The sequence below is a fragment of the Trichoderma camerunense genome, assembly GCF_050948025.1.
Source record: "Trichoderma camerunense strain CBS 138272 chromosome Unknown V8C40scaffold_19, whole genome shotgun sequence".
NCBI lineage: Eukaryota > Fungi > Ascomycota > Sordariomycetes > Hypocreales > Hypocreaceae > Trichoderma > Trichoderma camerunense.
Genome location: NW_028145351.1, coordinates 311,995 through 329,552, shown reverse-complemented (window position 1 = coordinate 329,552; position 17,558 = coordinate 311,995). Strand labels below are relative to the sequence as shown.

The 17,558-nt window shown below is 51.5% G+C and overlaps 5 protein-coding genes across 5 annotated transcripts; 3 read left to right on the top strand and 2 right to left on the bottom strand.

The window, feature by feature from the left end:
- Positions 1-974: 974 nt before the first annotated feature.
- On the bottom strand, positions 975-3,831 carry V8C40DRAFT_84949 (Mcm10/DnaG-type zinc finger protein). Its single transcript, XM_083223516.1, has 2 exons — positions 3,653-3,831; positions 975-3,598 (listed from the first exon to the last, which is right to left on the bottom strand). The coding sequence occupies exons 1-2, from the start codon at positions 3,660-3,662 to the stop codon at positions 1,194-1,196; spliced, it is 2,415 nt and encodes an 804-aa protein (XP_083069191.1). The 5' UTR covers positions 3,663-3,831; the 3' UTR covers positions 975-1,193.
- A 652-nt stretch (positions 3,832-4,483) lies between these two features.
- V8C40DRAFT_269547 (ribonuclease H2, subunit B) lies at positions 4,484-5,755 on the top strand (the record flags this gene model as incomplete). Its single annotated transcript, XM_083220097.1, has 1 exon — positions 4,484-5,755. One exon carries the CDS (start codon positions 4,484-4,486, stop codon positions 5,753-5,755), a length of 1,272 nt encoding a protein of 423 aa, XP_083069190.1.
- Positions 5,635-6,883, bottom strand: V8C40DRAFT_254643 (DASH complex subunit Duo1-domain-containing protein). The gene is made up of 2 exons (XM_083217869.1): positions 6,417-6,883; positions 5,635-6,339 (listed from the first exon to the last, which is right to left on the bottom strand). Exons 1-2 carry the CDS (start codon positions 6,672-6,674, stop codon positions 5,854-5,856), a joined length of 744 nt encoding a protein of 247 aa, XP_083069189.1. The 5' UTR covers positions 6,675-6,883; the 3' UTR covers positions 5,635-5,853.
- Positions 6,884-7,187: 304 nt separating this feature from the next.
- V8C40DRAFT_254642 (uncharacterized protein) lies at positions 7,188-9,385 on the top strand. Its single transcript, XM_083217868.1, has 2 exons — positions 7,188-8,357; positions 8,412-9,385. Exons 1-2 carry the CDS (start codon positions 7,591-7,593, stop codon positions 8,917-8,919), a joined length of 1,275 nt encoding a protein of 424 aa, XP_083069188.1. The 5' UTR covers positions 7,188-7,590; the 3' UTR covers positions 8,920-9,385.
- Positions 9,386-9,889: 504 nt separating this feature from the next.
- On the top strand, positions 9,890-12,437 carry V8C40DRAFT_269544 (SurE domain-containing protein; the record flags this gene model as incomplete). The annotated part of the gene is made up of 3 exons (XM_083220096.1): positions 9,890-10,785; positions 10,861-10,926; positions 11,093-12,437. The coding sequence occupies 3 exons, from the start codon at positions 9,890-9,892 to the stop codon at positions 12,435-12,437; spliced, it is 2,307 nt and encodes a 768-aa protein (XP_083069187.1).
- Positions 12,438-17,558: the final 5,121 nt, after the last annotated feature.

Genomic DNA, 17,558 nt, shown 5'->3' with positions numbered 1-17,558 from the left:
TCTTTTTAACCCTCTGTTGCCTCTGCCTCACCGTTTCTTGTGGCGTTATCAAATAGACAGTTTACCTTATTCACCGGTGAACTAACGCACGCCACCTCCATAAAAGCCCATTCATTGTTCAAGCTGTGGCATCCTCTCCACGTGAAGTGTCCACCCATCAAGCAACATGCTTTTTCCCCATCCCCAGCCTCGCTAGTTTCTAAACTTGACGTCAAAGACTCCAGCGAAACTTATATTCATCGGGTTGTGATCGTCTTGGTCATACGAAATACTCGAGCGCTATTCCACAGCAGGGAGAGAGACTCAGCTATTTTCGTCTCGCCCTCGGGCGGCTTGCCGGATGGATGACTCGTATAAAGGAGCGGTAAAGGGTGTGGTATGACGGCAAAAACACTTGCACGTGGTGATGTCAAGAACACGCTTTCTAGCCACGATACACTGCCTTAGCCGGTGTCAAGAACACGCTTTCTAGCCATGATACACTGCCTTAGCCGGTGTCAAGAAACCACTCTTTAGCCATGATACACTGCCCTAGCTGGCTGGGAGGCACACGGCACAAAGTTGGACCAAAAGAGCCGCTGCCCAATTGCACTCAAGGGAATCAAATTGGCCTGTCGGAGAGAAACACGCAACGTAGTGCCAGAAGGATTGCCAAGTCCATCTCCCCTCTTAACCTTAACCAAGTCCTTCTCATAGTCACACAGCAACACGAGCGAAGCGCCAAGTACGCCCATGGTACCATCATGACCAACTAAGTCGGCTGGAGAGGCAAAAACACAGCATTGAATATGCACAACATATCGTATTCTGGAAAATACATGACCATCCTAAAGCCTAAAAATAAAACACAGACCTATCCTTACTCCTCTTATCTCGTACAGCAAAACTGTGTGAGGTTCAAGCTCACCCAGATCTTGACCCCAAGACCCCCCTCTCTGCCATATTCCGCCAGTCCATTCAAAGAAACAGAAGAAAAAAGTAAAAACAAAGGAAAATACCTCGGGGCAAGCTGTAGTGCCCGTAGAAAAATGTGCCTAAAACTACACAATGCTATTGATGCCACAAAAACCCAAATTTCCCTGTCCATGCCTTGTATTGTATATGGTAGTCATAACGTCGTTGATGCCGCCCCAATGCGCCCAATGGTGACTTTTGCTGTGGCCTGGTTCGAGTTCGAACAAGCCGCCTTTGGCCTACCTCACAATGACCAGCTCGTCTTCGTCGTCGTCGTCTTGAAGAAGAACTTGTCGGTCGGCCAGGTTCTTCTCGGCTAGGTTGCCAAAGCTCTCTCGACCAGCCTCCCGGATCCCCTTTTCCGTCACAAACCGCGTCTTCTTCCTGAGTGGTGGCTGCTCTGGCTTGAGTTTCTCTCCGTCTTTCATGCTCGATAGCTTGTCCTTTAACGCGCCGCCCCATCCAAGGCCAGAGGGTCTGCTGTAAGTCGTGCTGCTGCTATTGACACTATTACTCCGGGTAAGGGATCCGGGCTGAGAGCTGCCGGTCCGTTTCCTCTTGACTGGGCTGAGGTGAATGTCTCGGGCCCTGTCTAAGAGGCCGAGGGTGACTGCATCTGGTTTTGCAGGTTCGGCAAAGGGATCGTCCGTGTTGAATAACTGTTGGCTCGAACTCATGCTGCTGGGGGGTGTTGGGCCGCCTGCGTCAATTCGGGATCCTGAACGTTGCATGTACTCTTTTCCGGCGGCATTACCGACTTGGCCGAGCTTCTTCATCATCTCGCGCTCCTTTTCTTTGGCTTCCATGTTTCGTTTTAGAAATTCTGCCTTGTCCTTTCGATCTGAAGGATCTCGGTCCTTGCCGTCAATAAGATCCGCGGCCGTGTGTCCTTTGGCTACATACCAGTGCGTTTTTGTTTCCCAGTCGTAGTTGTTGGGTTTCTTCTTGTCCGGTATAAATATTTCTGCCGAGTTTTTACCCTTGAAACGAGTGCCACCACCACCACCAAACCCGCTCGAGTTAACTTCCATGCGTGTTGATCGTTGTTTTCTGATGGCTTCATTGGAGTGAAACTCGCAGTATTGAGTCCGTTTCTTGTTCACCCAAGATCTGCACAAGTCTCCATCCTTCTTGACTGACTGGCAGAAGCCCAAGTCGCGGGCTGAGCCAATTTCGAGAATCGTATCTTCATCAGAGTTGATGACCAGGCTGAAGCGTCCCGTGTCTTGTCTTCCGGGTGGTGGCGGCATCACGTTGGGGTTGAGAATGGCGACAACGGTGCCTTCGGTAAGCTTCCAGTATCTAGTGAACCCAGAGTTGAATAGAAATAGATCGAGTTCGTACTCCAGGTCAACCAGAGTCAGCACCATGTATTTGCCACGGTCTTCTGCCTTCTGCCCGTTCTTGCCCGCGGCAGGCTTGTGTGCTCGAGGCTCTGATTTCTTGGCCACAATCGCAAAGACGACAATGTCTTCTTCGACCTCTGGCAGGGCAAAGTCGGGAGCCTTGACCTCACGCAAAAGATCCTTGACATTGAAGACCTTCTTACCAGACACATGCCTTGCAACAACTCGATGAGGTAGTATCCGTTTCGAAAGATGCATGCTAGAGTAAGGCTCAAACGCGCCCTGCTCCTCTGTGGAAGCGTCGCTGGTGGCCACACTGTTGGCCACGCTGTTCTGCCGTTCTCGACGTGATGATGTAATTGGAGGATTAACGTCCCTTTCTGCGGCAGTACGCAAATCAGATACTGTGCTGGTCCGCTGTAACGCTGGGGCGACTGATTTCTGCTTGCCCAAGACCTCGTCTCTGCTAAAAGACGGGGCTTGCAAAGGCACGTCGGGAATATCAATGGCGTTTTTCTTATACTCTTCCATTTCCTCCTTGCCAATTTCAAATGCACTGGTTCTCAACTTTGATATCCTCTCTTGCCTCTCGGCGCGAGACACCTCTTCCGACCTCGCCGACGCCAGTCGCTCATTGAAACTGAGCGGTCGGTACTCTTCTTCAGGCGATTTTGTTCCTGATGGGCTGATGGCCCTGGACCTCTGAAGATAGCCTCGCTGAGCGGCTGAGTCGCCGCTTGTTGTTTTCCGAAAGCTTGGGGCGCGTTTCAGTGATATGTCCTTTGCCCGCAAGCCCTTGTCGATCCCCAGCAGAACCCTACTCGGTGATTTTGGGTCCGACATTGGCTGTACTTTTCTGACGGGAGACGCAGGCACCACCTTGCTCTGTGATGAAGGCCTGGGATTGTCGGACACTGGTGTCGTTCCACGGATGGCGCGTTGAGGTTGCATGACTGCCGCAGCCGAGTTTGAGCGGGAATGCCTCACGGCGGCTCTGCCCTGGGCGGCAGACTCCTTGGCCTTTTGCAGCCTCTTCAGCTTGAGGCGAGCCTGAATCTCTTGCAGCTTCAGCTGGAGCGTCTCCTCATCGTCGTCTTCGTCATCGTCATCCATTTGTTCCTGGAGCGCCCCAGACCGCGCCATGACCGAGGCCATAGCCCTGCTGCTGCTGCGGGATGGAGAAGGTGAGGGGGAGGTCTGATTCATCATTTCTCGGTAGCGCTCGCGACCTTTAGGGGTGCTCATGAGGGCTTCGTGGGGCGATCGAGGCGGCCAAGAGGCTTCTGGCTCTTGCGGTCCTGGCAGGCGGTCAGTCGTCGCGATTGGCAGCCGTCGAGGCGAGGGCCACTTACCGTGGGCCATGATGAAGGTGGATTGTTTGCAGCAAAGTGCTCCGTCCACTGGCTATACGATGCTGTACCTCTGCCCAACCACCCCCGGGGATTCTTTCAGGTACGACAAGGCAGGGCACCGGCAGCTGGCCCTGGCTATGATCCGTCAGCGCCTGGGGCCATACGGAGGCGGCGGGCTGATGCGGCCGCAGGTGAGGTTTGCTATGTTCGGGCCTGCGACACGGCTAATGGGCGGGGAGACGAGCAGCAGGCGGACGAGGCGAGACAGGGGATTGGTTCGAACGAGAAGCCCAAGATGCGATGCTGGACAGAGAAGCGATGGAAGATACAAGTGCAAGTCAGCACGAGTCAGCACAAGTAAAGGTACTGGCCGTCGTGTCGCTGTCTCGTCACAAGTCTAACTTGAGGCTTAGAGTTATGGATCCTAGAAAATGATGCGCTGGTTGGGCAGCCGATAAGGCTTGGTTTGGCTTGGGACACGCACAAATCGGTGGAGATCCGGTAGTGGCTGCTTGGCTGGCTGAGGTGGAGCCGCTGCTACATTAGTAAAACGCGGGACTGGCGCAAAAAACGCGTGAAGGCGCGTCGCTTTTGACTTTGGCAGGGGTTCGTATGTGTGGTCTCGTGCGAAATAATGCGACAGCGCAGCGGCCGTTTTCCAGGATACAGAAGTTTGATATTGCTTTGATACTTCTTCATTTTGCCCTATTTGTCTCTTCTAGGAATCGCGCAAACTTTGACTTCAGCTGGGATTCAACAAGGATATCAATTGGGATCAATTGGTCCTTCTCTTCAGGACATACAGCTCCAGCTCGACATCAGACTCCCGCTATGGCACGGACACGATCAACGAAGCCCTCAGCGGCCGCGGCGGCAGAAGATTCCCAATCCTCAACATCAAAGTCCTCAATAGCCCTCGTCCCCCATACCGGCGAACCCCCCAAGGTCTTCATTCTCCCCTCCAAAGCGACTCCCGAAGCTCGCATTGTCACGCTCCCCAACCCCCGAACCTCTCAGCCCTCGCGATATCTCGTGTGTCCCGAAACCGGCATCTACGAATTCACAAAAGTAGCGGCGCCAAAGAATGTACCGCGAAGCTGGCTTATTGAAGCAGCCCCGGCCTCCAATGACGCCCAGGTGACCATGGGATCAGACCTCTTCGTGGCAACCGCCATAGATCCCCTCTTCTTGGTCTTGCCCGCGTTGGCCGACGCAAAGGCATCAAAAGGATCGGATGAACCGAAGCGACTGTTCTTGTCTAGTGATGATCACTTGGACAAGTTGCCCCAAGAAAGCTCACATTTATCCGAGATTCTGCGCTGGGACACAACACGGCAATTGATAGAAAACCGGATGGGCGCAGTTTGCGATACTGTCGAGGCTGGGGATGAGCGCATGTTTCGGTTGAATGAGAAGAAGCTCTTGGATGTCGTTCTACAAAAGGCCAAGAGAATGAGCGAGAGCGGTCTACCGCCAAGTATGGAAGAAAAGTTTGTGAAAAAGGTTCTTGAAGCACCGCTTATGCACAGAGTGGTGCGGACTACGGACGGTCAAATTAACAGCAGCACTGATTCTGGAACCTCTACTCCACAGCCAGATTCAGCAACATCTCAGTCTACAGCATCAACCGCAGAGACTGATGCTTCATCGGTTTCTCAAGCAAGCACGGCTGCGACATCTGTTGCTGGAGAGCAAGCAGAGGAGAGCATCGTTAGCGCTCTGGAAGCCTCGCCAGAAATCGTCAAGCAACAAAGGTTAAAGACAGCCTTTGGGTTCATCTGCGCAAGCTACGTGACCCCAACACTGGCAGATAATCTCCAGCGAAGCTTGACAGGGACAGATGGGCCGGTGGATTTCTCTCTGTTGAAAGACTATCTCGCGAGCCTCGAAAAGCTGCGATCAGAAACCATGGCAGTGAGGGCGCAGGACTATTCTCGCAAACGAAACTTGGATGAGGAAGAGGACGAGGCTCGAATGGAGAAGAAGAGGAAGCTTGAAGAGGAGAAAAAGAAAAAGGCAAGCGAAAGCCGTGCAGTCCGAGAGCTGAAAAAGGTCAACACGAGCGGGATGAAGAAGCTCAGTCACTTTTTCCAGAAAAAATAATGTCATCAGCATTAAAACTTTTTGGGTATCTATGGAGAAATATCAAACATCGAATATCATGGCACGAAAAGGAGAGGCGCGGGTTCCAGCCCACACGCCTATTTCGCTCTGTTATAACGACTCCTAGTCGTTCCGAGTCCTCTCCCTATGCCAGAGTTGCCACGGCTACTTGAGGCTGATATGGTGCTGCTTCCCGCAAAACCTGAGCTGGTGGCGATCCTGGACGACGACCTTGACCGCATCCTTGATGACGCTGTAGCCACTCTGGTTCGGCCGCGAGCTCCACGAAGACCGGCAGTAGAGCCTCGTGCTCCCCGGGCAGAAGCTGAAGCAGGCACTTTTCTTCTTAATTCCTCCTCCTCCCGCCGCCGTCGAAGCTCTTCTTTCCGCTCCTCTTCCTCTGCAGCTTTGCGAGCCTCTTCCTGTTGTTTCCGCAACGCCTCGGCCTCAATCTCAGCCAGATCGTTTGTTGCGCCTTTCCATGTCGGGTCGAGAATCAGGCGTTGGTTGTGTTCTGTCTGGGACAAGATGCGAGTCCAGGTATTGAGCAGCGTGGAGGCATTCGAGACGGTTCTGGAGACGGACTGGAAGGGCACAGATGTTAGTACTACACCACCACAGCTGGATTGTTTGCGGATGGATAATTGAGCTGGAGACGCACATCCATATTGTTGCCTGTCCGCTGTAGAGTGCCAATAACGCCCTCGATGACTCGGTTGATGGTTCGCACCCCCTCTAGCTCTTTTTTCAGCATTGCTTCTCGGTCGAGCGGCTCGGACTGGCGGTCATTGTGTGGTGGTGTCTTTGGAGTTCGAGGTGTTCTGGGAGATTTTGGAGCTTTTGGACGCTCTGACGGGGGATTTTTCACTGGCGATGTCCAGAGGTCTGCATCATCATCGACGTCCATGTGGTCGGCCATTTTGGCGCTTGTTCTAATTCTTGAATGCAACAAGACACGACTGTAATTAGATCAACTGAGAAAAGACAATACACAAATTCCAGTGCCTGCGCGTGCTTCCAAGTGACGTTGTCTGTAAGGTAGATAGTGGGGGAAATCTGCAAATCGTCAATTGTCCAATTCGTTGGATAACATAAGCTGCACACTGATGCAATGGAGTTCGAGTTGTGCACTGCACTGCTCTGCACTGCTGCCGTGGTGATGCCCCTCTGCCAGGATAGGGCCCTGCAGTGGACCTGGCCCCCTGGAGCACCAATCGCAGCCGCTAAATCCCCCTCAAGCTCCAGCGCACTCCCGACCGCTGATTGGTGCCAGGTGGCGCGAAACCGACGCGTTGCCCGGCAAGCCAACCCTGGAGCGGAGCCCTCAACGCGTCTCTACTAGTGGCCCAAGGGAGGCTGGCCCACCCCGTAGAAGGTAGAAGCATTCCAGCAGCCGCCCCAGCCTCTCATATTCCAGTCTAGCTCGCCGAATCCTGCTCTCCTCCTCTGCCATCCCATCACCAAACATCGTCAGCCGAACTGCCGTATTATTTTTGCCCAACCATCGCCGTTGCTTCGGCCTTGCTCATCCGTCGTCGCTGTCGCTGTCGCTTCATACAATTGCAGATGGCCCTCTCACCCTAGGATTTTAATTAAATTCCCTCACCGCCGCTCGCCGTCGAAACTCGCTGCGGTTTTATTTACTTTTGGGGGATTTTAGTCATTGCTGGCATCTGCCGAGTTAAAATTTCCGCTGCCACGACAACGTCCGGAGAAAGACTGGGGACGCATCACCGCTGTACCGGGTCTGCTGCAACCTAGCTATTACTGAGTCGATTGAGGTTCGAATATCTGTATCTTTGTTTTTCCGGGTTTTCGTTTTTTGGTTTTTCAAAATGGCCGTCGTCGACGCTATGCCCTCGACGCCTTCTCCTCCCTCTTCCATCCGAACACCACCCGCTCCACGCCTGGGATACCACGACAGCTGGGAGCCTTATTCACCGCGCAAATCAGCAAGAATATCTGCACAGCGCACTGCTAGAACGCCTTCGCCTCCGCCTGCTACACGTCCAGCACTCGCCTCACCGCGCACCGCAGCCAAATCCAGCGCACAAAGCACAGCAGCCATGGCCTCACCAGTTGCCTCTCCGCGCAAGAAGCGCCAATCTGCTGCCGACTCAGTCCGTCGCGTAACGGCCTCTCTCGCAGCCGAAGCTTCTGCCGCCTCTGGATCCAAGGACAAATCCGTTGCCGGCCGATCTGCCGCTGCTTCTTCTCTCATGCTTCCTACGCCATCCAAGACACCTCAGAAGCCCCCGAGTTCAAAGGCCACCGCCCACATCCAGACCTTTGCCCGCAATTTATTTCCAGTTGCCGAGGAGACTGAGCTGTCAAGCCCGCGTAAGAGGCGATCTAAGAAGTATTCAGGCATGACGCTCGAAAGTTTCCGGGCTGAGGTTGCCGAGGAGGACATTGAGATTTTCACCGACTCGCAAGATCGCATCCCCAAGAAGGATGAAAGCAAGTCAAACCCCTTTGTGGGCAATGCCCCCGCTGCAGAACCCTCCAAACGCCGCACTAAGCGCAAGGTCCATGTTCCTGGCGAAGGCTCCCAGTCAGTTGACGAAGCATCTCGCCGCGAAGACGGCATGATTTACGTATTGTGAGTTTTTGTGAAATCTTCTCAAAGTGACTGGGGTCCTAATTCATATTGCAGCCGTGGCAAGAAGTTCTTCCGCAAATTTTCAGAATTTGATGACGAGGAGGAACTCGAGGAACTGGATTCAGATGTCGAGGCTCAATTCTCGAAACCGCTCACACGATCTTCCATCAAGCCCAGACTTCTTTTCCCCGCCAAGGGTCCTGCTCCAAAGACCAAGGATATGCTCGAAGAAGAGGAGGCCGCCACTGATGTCGAAGAAGCCGTCGAAGCAGAGAAGCCCGAGGCCAAGGTTGAAACAGTTGAGACGCCTGCCAAAGCCAAGGAAGAGAGGGCACAGACGCCCGATGCCCCTAAATATGCGCCTGCATCACCACCAGAAACCAGGCGGACCACTCGATCCACCAACAAGCTATCTGCAGAAACAGCTCCGATCAAGCGCACCGGCAAGAAGAGTCCATTCGACTCGTGGATCCGGACCAAGGAGCACACAAACAGATCAGGCACAAAGCGAGCTGCTGCAGAGCCGCTACCCGCAGCCCCCGCCAAGAGAACTCGATCCTAAATGTCACAAGACGACATTTTCTGCTTCAGTCTCTTGTCCTTTTTTCCGACTATACCATAATAGCTTCTTTCTTTTCGTTTCCTTTTGTTCTTTTTTTTCCTTTGGCGGACGCAGAAGAGGAGCAAACCAGTGCGGCTTTGCGCAATCTTGGTTGTGAATTAATTTTGCACTTGGCAATGTTGAATATTCTTATCCATGATCATCGGGACATGGATATGGATGGAATCGGTCAGTCAGTTTGGCGTTTAGCAGGCAATGTGGATATGTGTCATCCGAATAGCAGATGCACGACTTGAAAAGAGATATCAGGTTCTGTCACGATGGTCTGCTCTTCAATAAATCATGGTCATGGCTGTACGGGTTCTCTTTTTTCTTTTTCTTTTTTAGCTTCATGTTGTGTATTGAATGTGTAACTAGTGATTGCGGAATTGATTTGATGTAAATAAAGACGGCCATGTTTGTCTTCCATTACCTTTCCAGTTCAGTCCCAGCTGTATCTTGATTCAGGTGCACTCTACACCCAATAACCCCTTTAAATCTGGACTTAACCAGATGATTTAATATCACTGGAGCTGCTATACTCTTCACTGGTGTGTATTTCGCTCATCTCATGATGTTGAGTCGAGAGATCATTCCATCCATGACGTTGAATGCTAGCACTAGCTACGGGTAGCAATCAGCGAATGACCTTCTGTAATCTAGTGCTGCCCCACGTCTGCTGCCCCTCACCTCTAAATGGCTTTTCCACGACCAACATCGTCTTTTAATCAATATTAAAGCTATTGCGTGCTTGCTTCGATACAGACTCATCACCAGCCACAGGCTCTCAATGGTCTGAGCACATCATCGTCTGCTCTAGTCCGTCGTCTCCAGAGCTCATCAGCTGCTCTGCCTCCCCCGAAACCTCCCATTGCCAACATCCTACCAGCTCCCGGGTATTCGCAAAGATTTCTCGGCTCCAACAATAACAATGCATATCCTCGTGTCCAACGACGACGGGCCGCCCTCGCCTCACTCCTCTCCCTATGTCCACTCCTTTGTACGACACTTGCAGCGGGCGGGACACACCGTCTCTGTCTGCGTGCCTCACACCCAGCGCTCATGGATTGGCAAGGCCCATCTGATCGGCCAGACGCTGAAGCCCGTCTATTACCGACCCTCGGCCAACAGCCACGGCGAAGACTCTGAAGGGACGACACATACGCGGCCGTCTCCCTCGGGCGACGTGGAAGAATGGGTTCTTATTGACGGCACGCCGGCTTCTTGCGTTCAGATTGGGCTGAACCATTTCTTCCAAGACAAGGGGCCCATTGACTTGGTTGTGAGCGGACCCAACTTTGGGAGGAACAGCACGGCTATATTCGCCCTGAGTTCTGGGACTCTGGGAGCGGCACTGGAGGCCGCTGCTTCTAGATACAAGGCTATTGCCCTCAGCTTTGCCTTTTTCTCGCGGAATCACGACCCAGTCATCATCGACGCCGCATGCAGGCACAGCGTCAAGGTCATCGAGTACTTGTACAAGCAGTGGCCAGCTGATGGCAGCGCGGATCTGTACAGCGTCAACGTTCCTCTCGTTGAAGGTGTGGAGACGCATTCGACTGTGTGGACGGACATTCTACAGAACTACTGGACTAAGGGGGGTTGCTTTGATGCTATCGATGGCGCTGATGATGAGGATCTCGAGGAAGAGAGAATACGGGAAGGGCCCGGTGGTGAGGTCGATGATGAGAGCAAGGTGGCTACGGCGTCAAAGGGGCATACACACAAGCACTTCAAGTGGGCACCCAAATTCGCAGACGTGTATAAGTCTGTAGAAGACGCTGGACCTGGATCAGATGGATGGGCTGTCAAAGAAGGGCAGACAAGGTGAGTACCTCTATTCTTCAGGAAACCTCTATTGCAGGGAGAAGCAAGTTACTGACGCAGTTATTTTTGTTTCAGTGTCACCCCTCTCAAGGCAAACTTTGCCAGTTGCGCGGGAGACATGGCTACGAAGGAGATTAAGCTGTGAGTAACCCCATTGTGTTTATGGCGTTGGCGTTTTGGACTCTTTGTTTGCGAGACAAGATGGAAGATGCGTTATGATTGATGATGATGTGAACTGCTTGTAAACTTATTATGCATTATGGAAAGACTACAATAGAAGATATTCTTACATACAGTTTTCTTTCAGTCCTGATTCTACAGCATCAACTACTTCCACAGCGGAGGTGGCCATACGAGAGAAGCCCAAGGAGGGGCCCAAGAGCAAGATTCAGGCCATTGTATCATACGACGACCCCTATGTGCAGCCGCTTATTGTATCTGCACTCAATACCGTACTGCCCAAGGGTTCGTTTAACCTCATTACCGACATATCAGCAGAGAACTTCAACCTCTCAAGCACGCTGCCATCACCAGAGAGCAGTGTTCTGCAGATCATCCCCTATGAGGCCATCGACTTCGAGTTCGCCTCATCACATACCAAGACATCCCTAATTAACAGCTACATGATTCGGAAAGCGCTCATCAGGAAACATTACCTATCTGCAACCCTCGATCACTGGGCAGCCAAGAATCCCGATTCAATTCTCAAGAAGCACCTTAGACGCAGCGAGGCCTTTGAAGTCGACTATGCCGAGTTTCTCGACGACGCCCTCGTCGAAGCATTTGATCTCCGTGAGAGCATGGACCGCAACGAAGAAAAGGAGTCAAGTGAACGGGAATGGTGGATTCTCAAGCCGGGAATGAGTGATCGCGGTCAGGGCATCAGACTGTTCAGTACCATGGAGGAACTACAAGACATTTTCGACGGATGGGAGGAGGACCGGCCGGACAGCGATGACGAAGAAGACGGCGAAGACCACGAAGCCGGAGCGGTGGATGGAGATGCCGACGGCGACTACATCACGGCATCTCATCTTCGTCACTTTGTGGCTCAGCCGTACATCCACCCTCCTCTGCTTCTCTCCCCCGGCGGCCACAAGTTCCACATCCGAACCTACGTGCTCTGCACGGGCAGCCTCGACGTCTACGTGTACAAGCACATGCTCGCCCTCTTCGCGGGCAAACCCTACACAGCCCCGTGGGAAGCCCCCTCCGACATCGAGGCCTTTCTGACAAACACTTGCCTGCAAGACTCGCCTAACGAGAACACTGTGCAGCGGTTCTGGGGCCTGCCGCTGGAGGGGGCGGTGCTGGAGCGGGTGTTTGGGCAGATTTGCGAGACGACGGGCGAGGTGTTTGAGGCTGCGGCGAGGGCGATGCCGATACACTTCCAGACGCTGCCGAATGCGTTTGAGGTGTTTGGGCTGGATTTCTTGGTGGATGATCAGGGGGAGGCGTGGTTGTTGGAGATTAACGCGTTTCCGGACTTTAAGCAGACGGGAGGGGATTTGAGGGAGATTGTGGAAGGGTTTTGGCGAGGCGTGGTGAGGGTTGCTGTTGGGCCGTTTTTCGGGGTTGAGGGGGTGGTGAAGGGGGAGGAGGAGGAGGGAGATATGGTGGCTGTGAGGAAGATTGACTTGGGGAGGAGGTGATTTTGTCAATTTGACTTATGGCAATCAATGTAGATCAATGTATACCGGTTTATTTGGTTTGTATAGAAGGAAAATGAAAGTCTATAGAAAAGATTTGGCTTATAGATAGATGTATATCGATGAGTTGTGCTTTTCGTTTTCGAGTTTGCCCAATTGTTAGCCTACCCTGTAGAATGGAAATGTCCAATTATTTTCCCTTCGGGGTTATAGCTCTACGGTTGGTATGACTCAGTAGGGATTTCCCTCTCTTTTGATTATGGGGGATCTAATCTCATACAATAGCTCTATCGTTCCCAATGGATCCGTCGTGGTGGAGTTTCCGTCACGGCCACTTTAGTTAAGTATGCCGAAGCGCATTTATTGCGTATCCAGATATCCATCAAGATTACAACATGTCCAATAGAATCCTACCAAATACGCGTAGGAAAGAATAAACTCTTCCGTGTTTCATAAATAGTTGCCCCAGTTTATGTAAGTTGAGTGGCTGTGCTCTCTTGGCTGTTACCAAGTAGTTCTCAGGACTCGGTTGGGTCTCATATTGTATGGCTCTCTCTCGTATGCCTCTGCTCGTATACAACACAGACCATCCAACACATACTTGGAATGCTTGCCTTAATACCCAAAAGCGGTGTAAACAGACTAAATCCTGCAGCTTATTATGCTACCTGCCCAAAATTGAAGCTATACACTTTTGCCGCCATAACGCAAGAGTGCAGTAGAGCCCATACCCGCACCACTGGCGAGAAGACAAGACATCATGCATACAGTTTATCCGCTGCGTCCGACGGTTGTAGACAATACTTTTATACGTGCCATTCAAAACACGGTGTATACAAGGGCACAGCCTCAATGAGATGTGGGTTCGACATCTGACAAGTGGTTGACCTGCCCGCACTTACATACGACCCGGGACATGTGGCAGTGGTTATCCTGGACAAACTAGGATGACCAACGGCGGGCGTCTAGGTAAGGTAGGCAGAGTCCAAGGCTTTCTATCCCGGATATATACGGAGTTTGGAATATATATATATTTTTTTTCCTCTTTGTCTTTTCCAACGCTGATTATTTGGAGAGTCAGGTAGTGTGGAGTGGCGTTTAAAGTGTAAAGGTGTACGTCGTCATGGTGGCTTAGAGGATTATCTTGAGATTTGGCGTATCGCTTGCTTTGTTTCACAGAGATGAGATGAGGCGTGATGGGGTGCTTGTTGGAGTGAGATGTGGATTTTGATCTGATGTATTGATCTTGACTGCTTTGTGACGACTTCACGGAGGTAGTCTTTCGTACTGATGGTCTGGGGGAGATGACAGATCTTGGTACTTATTGTAAATTGACTACTTTCGTGAAGCAATACTGCATCACAGAATCGTATTATAGGTAGCGGACTACTGAACTGATAAACTTTCTCCTGTAAGACGGGTCTTCTTATAGATCTTACGCCCTGTTCTGCAGCTGTATAGCAATAGTTGCCATTCTGCTGCAATGGCTTAATTGCCATCTCTTTCACCTGCATCTTCATTTATATATTATCTTGCCTTTGAACATATTGCAAAGTAATGTAAAGTCTAGTAGTTTATAATTTCCACTATGAAGGCTTATTACGAAGAGCATCGACGATCCTCTTGGGTTACTCGCCTCGACAGTTCAACCCCAGCAGGAATCGAGTGTGACCCTCCAACTCCCCGAGAGAACGGACAAGCCGAATTGTAGATTATGATGAGCCAAAGTCTTTGGGAAAGTTATTGCGTGGTTGTCTCACTCGAGGTCGTGTTGTACTCGCATACTTGGTTGTGCAGAGCGGGAAGGATGCCAAACACGACCCTTAGACAAACAAGGCAGGATATAATTAGCTACGAAACCAAGACATGAGGAATGCGAATGTACGTTGCCTACTGCTACAGCGGGTTTTGTGCTTTTCTTGAGTTCTACAGTCCTTGCCAATTGCCAGACTCCCTCTATCATCGTTGGGTACAAGGATCCCTTCTGGAATCAGGGCCCATGGAGCTTATTTTTAAAGTAATACGCAGAGAGATGCCTTCAGTCGAGTACATAACCACCTTCGGCTGTAAAGGTTGGAAGATGTAAAGGCTAACACGGCTTCCTTGGGAAATCACATCGACATGACAATTTCAGAGCCATGGATTGAATTGAGGCACATTATCCTGTCACCGGGATGGACACCAGATATGAACATCACACTGCGTTACATGCGTCATCCTTGTTTGACCCAAGGCCGGTTTCCCTGGAATATTAGATGTCGATGCCCTTTGAACTTGACTTACATGACTTTTACCCCAATAGGCATGCTGCACGCAACCTTTTCGCCATTTCATCGATACAGCCACAAGGGTGAAACTTCCACCCGGTGTTCCGTAGTCCTGAAACTAACGAGAAACCCAGAATCGCCCGTGCAAGGCAGCATCCAGGGCTCAGTTGTCTAAAATCCCACAAGACGTCTTTGACCGCCTGTGATGGCTTCGGCATCCCATGCATGCAGTTAGCCGCGCATATGCGTGTAACCAACCATAATGGGCTTGGCAGCCAGATGATCAGAAAATGCGCCCAGGCATTCTGCTAAGTACCATTTCGATGCCTGTTTCTATGCGCTTGACGTTATCCAAGGCTTCATCGACCGGTGAATGCCATCAGCATGAGCGCATTTCTGATCCATCAAGAAACTAGAATCGTCGGCAAACCATTCCACATCACAAGTCGTGCACAGAGTTGATAACGCCATGCGCCTAGGCTCGCGTAGGCATATCATCGATGGCAACAGATGGTACTTATTCCGGCAATGAGGCTGTGCTGAATATTGAACAAGGTTGATAGCCTTCTCCTCTCGCATCCATCAAGCCAAAATCATATTTTCCTCAACTCAAAAATTCGCCGAGGAGAAAAAAATTGCTCAATCTACCCCATGAAGGGACTTTTCGCCCTTGGCGAAGGTTGCCAGGAACAAGGATCATCAGAGCGCCATCAAGTTCCCAGAGGCCGCTGGCAGAGTTTGACTGCATGACACCATAGTTGAGATATCTCAGAAGCGGTAGTGACCACCTGGTCCGGGAGCATGGCACGTTTTAGTGGCCCAATAGAAGCGGGCAGGGAAATTATTCGCTCCTGTTGATATCTGGGAGCTGCTCAGCCTCACTGCTCGCGGGCTCTCAACGACTTTTGCCGAGATAGGGAACTCCATATTGGCCAACCAGCAGCGCACCTAACCAATCTTGTGCAACTGGATGGGCAACAGCCTGTTTTGTAATTCGCCCTAGAGTGAGTAAATTAGGTAGATCTTGTTATTTCCCCTCCATTTCTTGCGTAGATCCCCTGTAGCTGTGGGCGGCAAATCTCTTGGAGACGAATCATTCGATACTGGAATGATTAGATAAACGTACCGAAAAAAACAAGGTTGAGTATCACGGAAACTTGTGGGAGCTAGCCACATCCATACCCACCAACAAAAATCAATCCAAGATCGTGAGAGTGCTCTGAGGTACAGTAATTGGTAAACCAACCGGGGCCCCTGGGTTCCGACCCCGTACAGTGCGCGAGAGGCCACCGGAATATGATTTTGAGCCAGACAACGTGTCTCCAGATGTGGAGGTGGTCAGGACGCTATGCCCTTTAGCATCTTGGAAACACACCTTAACAGATATAAGGTGTGCCGGGGGTAGGCGACTAGCCGATTGTAGCCCGCTAAGGAGTTGCGAAAGTGAAGCTTGGCGTCTTTCTCAGACAAGAGTTTGATGATGTTTTGTCATGAATCCCGGACGGCATCATTGTGTTGGTGAGCTTGGCAATGAGCTTGGCAGGACACTTTGCTCATCTCCAAATTAGCATCCTATTGTGCCTGTAATTGCGAGTTCCCGCACCCCCCTAATGGGCTCTCCACATGGAGCTACCAAAGGTCTGACTATCTGACATGGCTTGACCTGTAGTAGAAAGTCAAGTCTGATGAGGTACACTGTAGTATTGTTGTTGTAAGAGATTTCTGGCGGGAGCAATGTTGTCGAGGCCAACTCATGCTTCTTGTTGGTCACAAGCAGCGTTGGTCAAGTAACTCAACATTAAGGCTCACCCTTGGGATCAAAATATCCTCGTAGCAGCCCAAATGCGCGGATATAATGGTCGACATGTGCTGATCGACGAGTAATGTCAGATGGGACTAGCGGGTCTATGGGGTATGGAAGAACATCGCCATCGTTGTTGTGTATTAGCGCCAGAGTCAGAAATTAACCAGCAGAGTAGCGAGAGACAGGTGCATTGCATTTCCTGGTGTCTCAAATCCATGGCCCGTCTTGGAAAGTGCCAGCACGGCGATATCACGACTTGCGGTGACGGGGCCGGTGAAAAGATGAGTGAGATTGTCTGGGCATCATCGGCATTATTTCACACTCCTTGGTCAAGCGCAACGGCCTCCATATCCTCTCCGCCTCCCTGGGACACCTGAATGGGACGCGTATTCAGCAAGGCTGTGCTTCAATGGATAAAGAAAGACAAAGCCGAGGCTCAACCAAAAGCTTGTTGTTGATGATGATGATATGAAAGGGGAGCGCTGATGCCTTGGCGAGCGGAATTGAGCTTCTTGGCTCTGATCTTTTGTGACGTGGCTGTCGCGCCAGCAAGCCGCAGCGTTGGCGGCCTCACGTGGCGGTTTTGGAAGATGCGGACGGAGGCAATTAGCATGGCGATGGTGAGTTCTGGGCGATGAGCTTAATTGTATCCATAACTGCTGGCGCATGGTGTCGGCGTGATGGTGATTTCATGGTGGTTTGGAATTTGCCCGTGCCGAGCATTGGGAATCTTGCCGCCCGCACTCGATCGGGTTATAGAGTGGAGGAACAGAGCGTGCAGCCAAGCAGCGTAGAAAAGCTTGCTGGCACAGCCCCTGGAACTAGGCGTTGCCACTGACGGCCGCCCATCACATGATGATCTGATAAGGCATCACGGCGCACGAGAGGCACATTTACAGGAGGCTCTGATGTGATGCGGCAAATCGTGACTGAGGCGAGGCTGCGGCCGTCTCATGATAGATGGTGAACGATTCGTTGCCAGTGTCTGCAGCCTGCTGGCACCTGCTGGTGTGTCCTCGCACAAGTATCGGTGATTACGTGGACACCGGACAG

Coding starts and splice junctions, on each gene's coding strand:
- V8C40DRAFT_254642 (XM_083217868.1), top strand. CDS start 7,591: ATGGCCGTCGTCGACGCTATGCCCTCGACGCCTTCTCCTCCCTCTTCC. Junction 8,358..8,411: donor GACGGCATGATTTACGTATT/GTGAGTTTTTGT, acceptor TTCATATTGCAG/CCGTGGCAAGAAGTTCTTCC.
- V8C40DRAFT_254643 (XM_083217869.1), bottom strand. CDS start 6,674: ATGGCCGACCACATGGACGTCGATGATGATGCAGACCTCTGGACATCG. Junction 6,340..6,416: donor GGACAGGCAACAATATGGAT/GTGCGTCTCCAG, acceptor GTGCCCTTCCAG/TCCGTCTCCAGAACCGTCTC.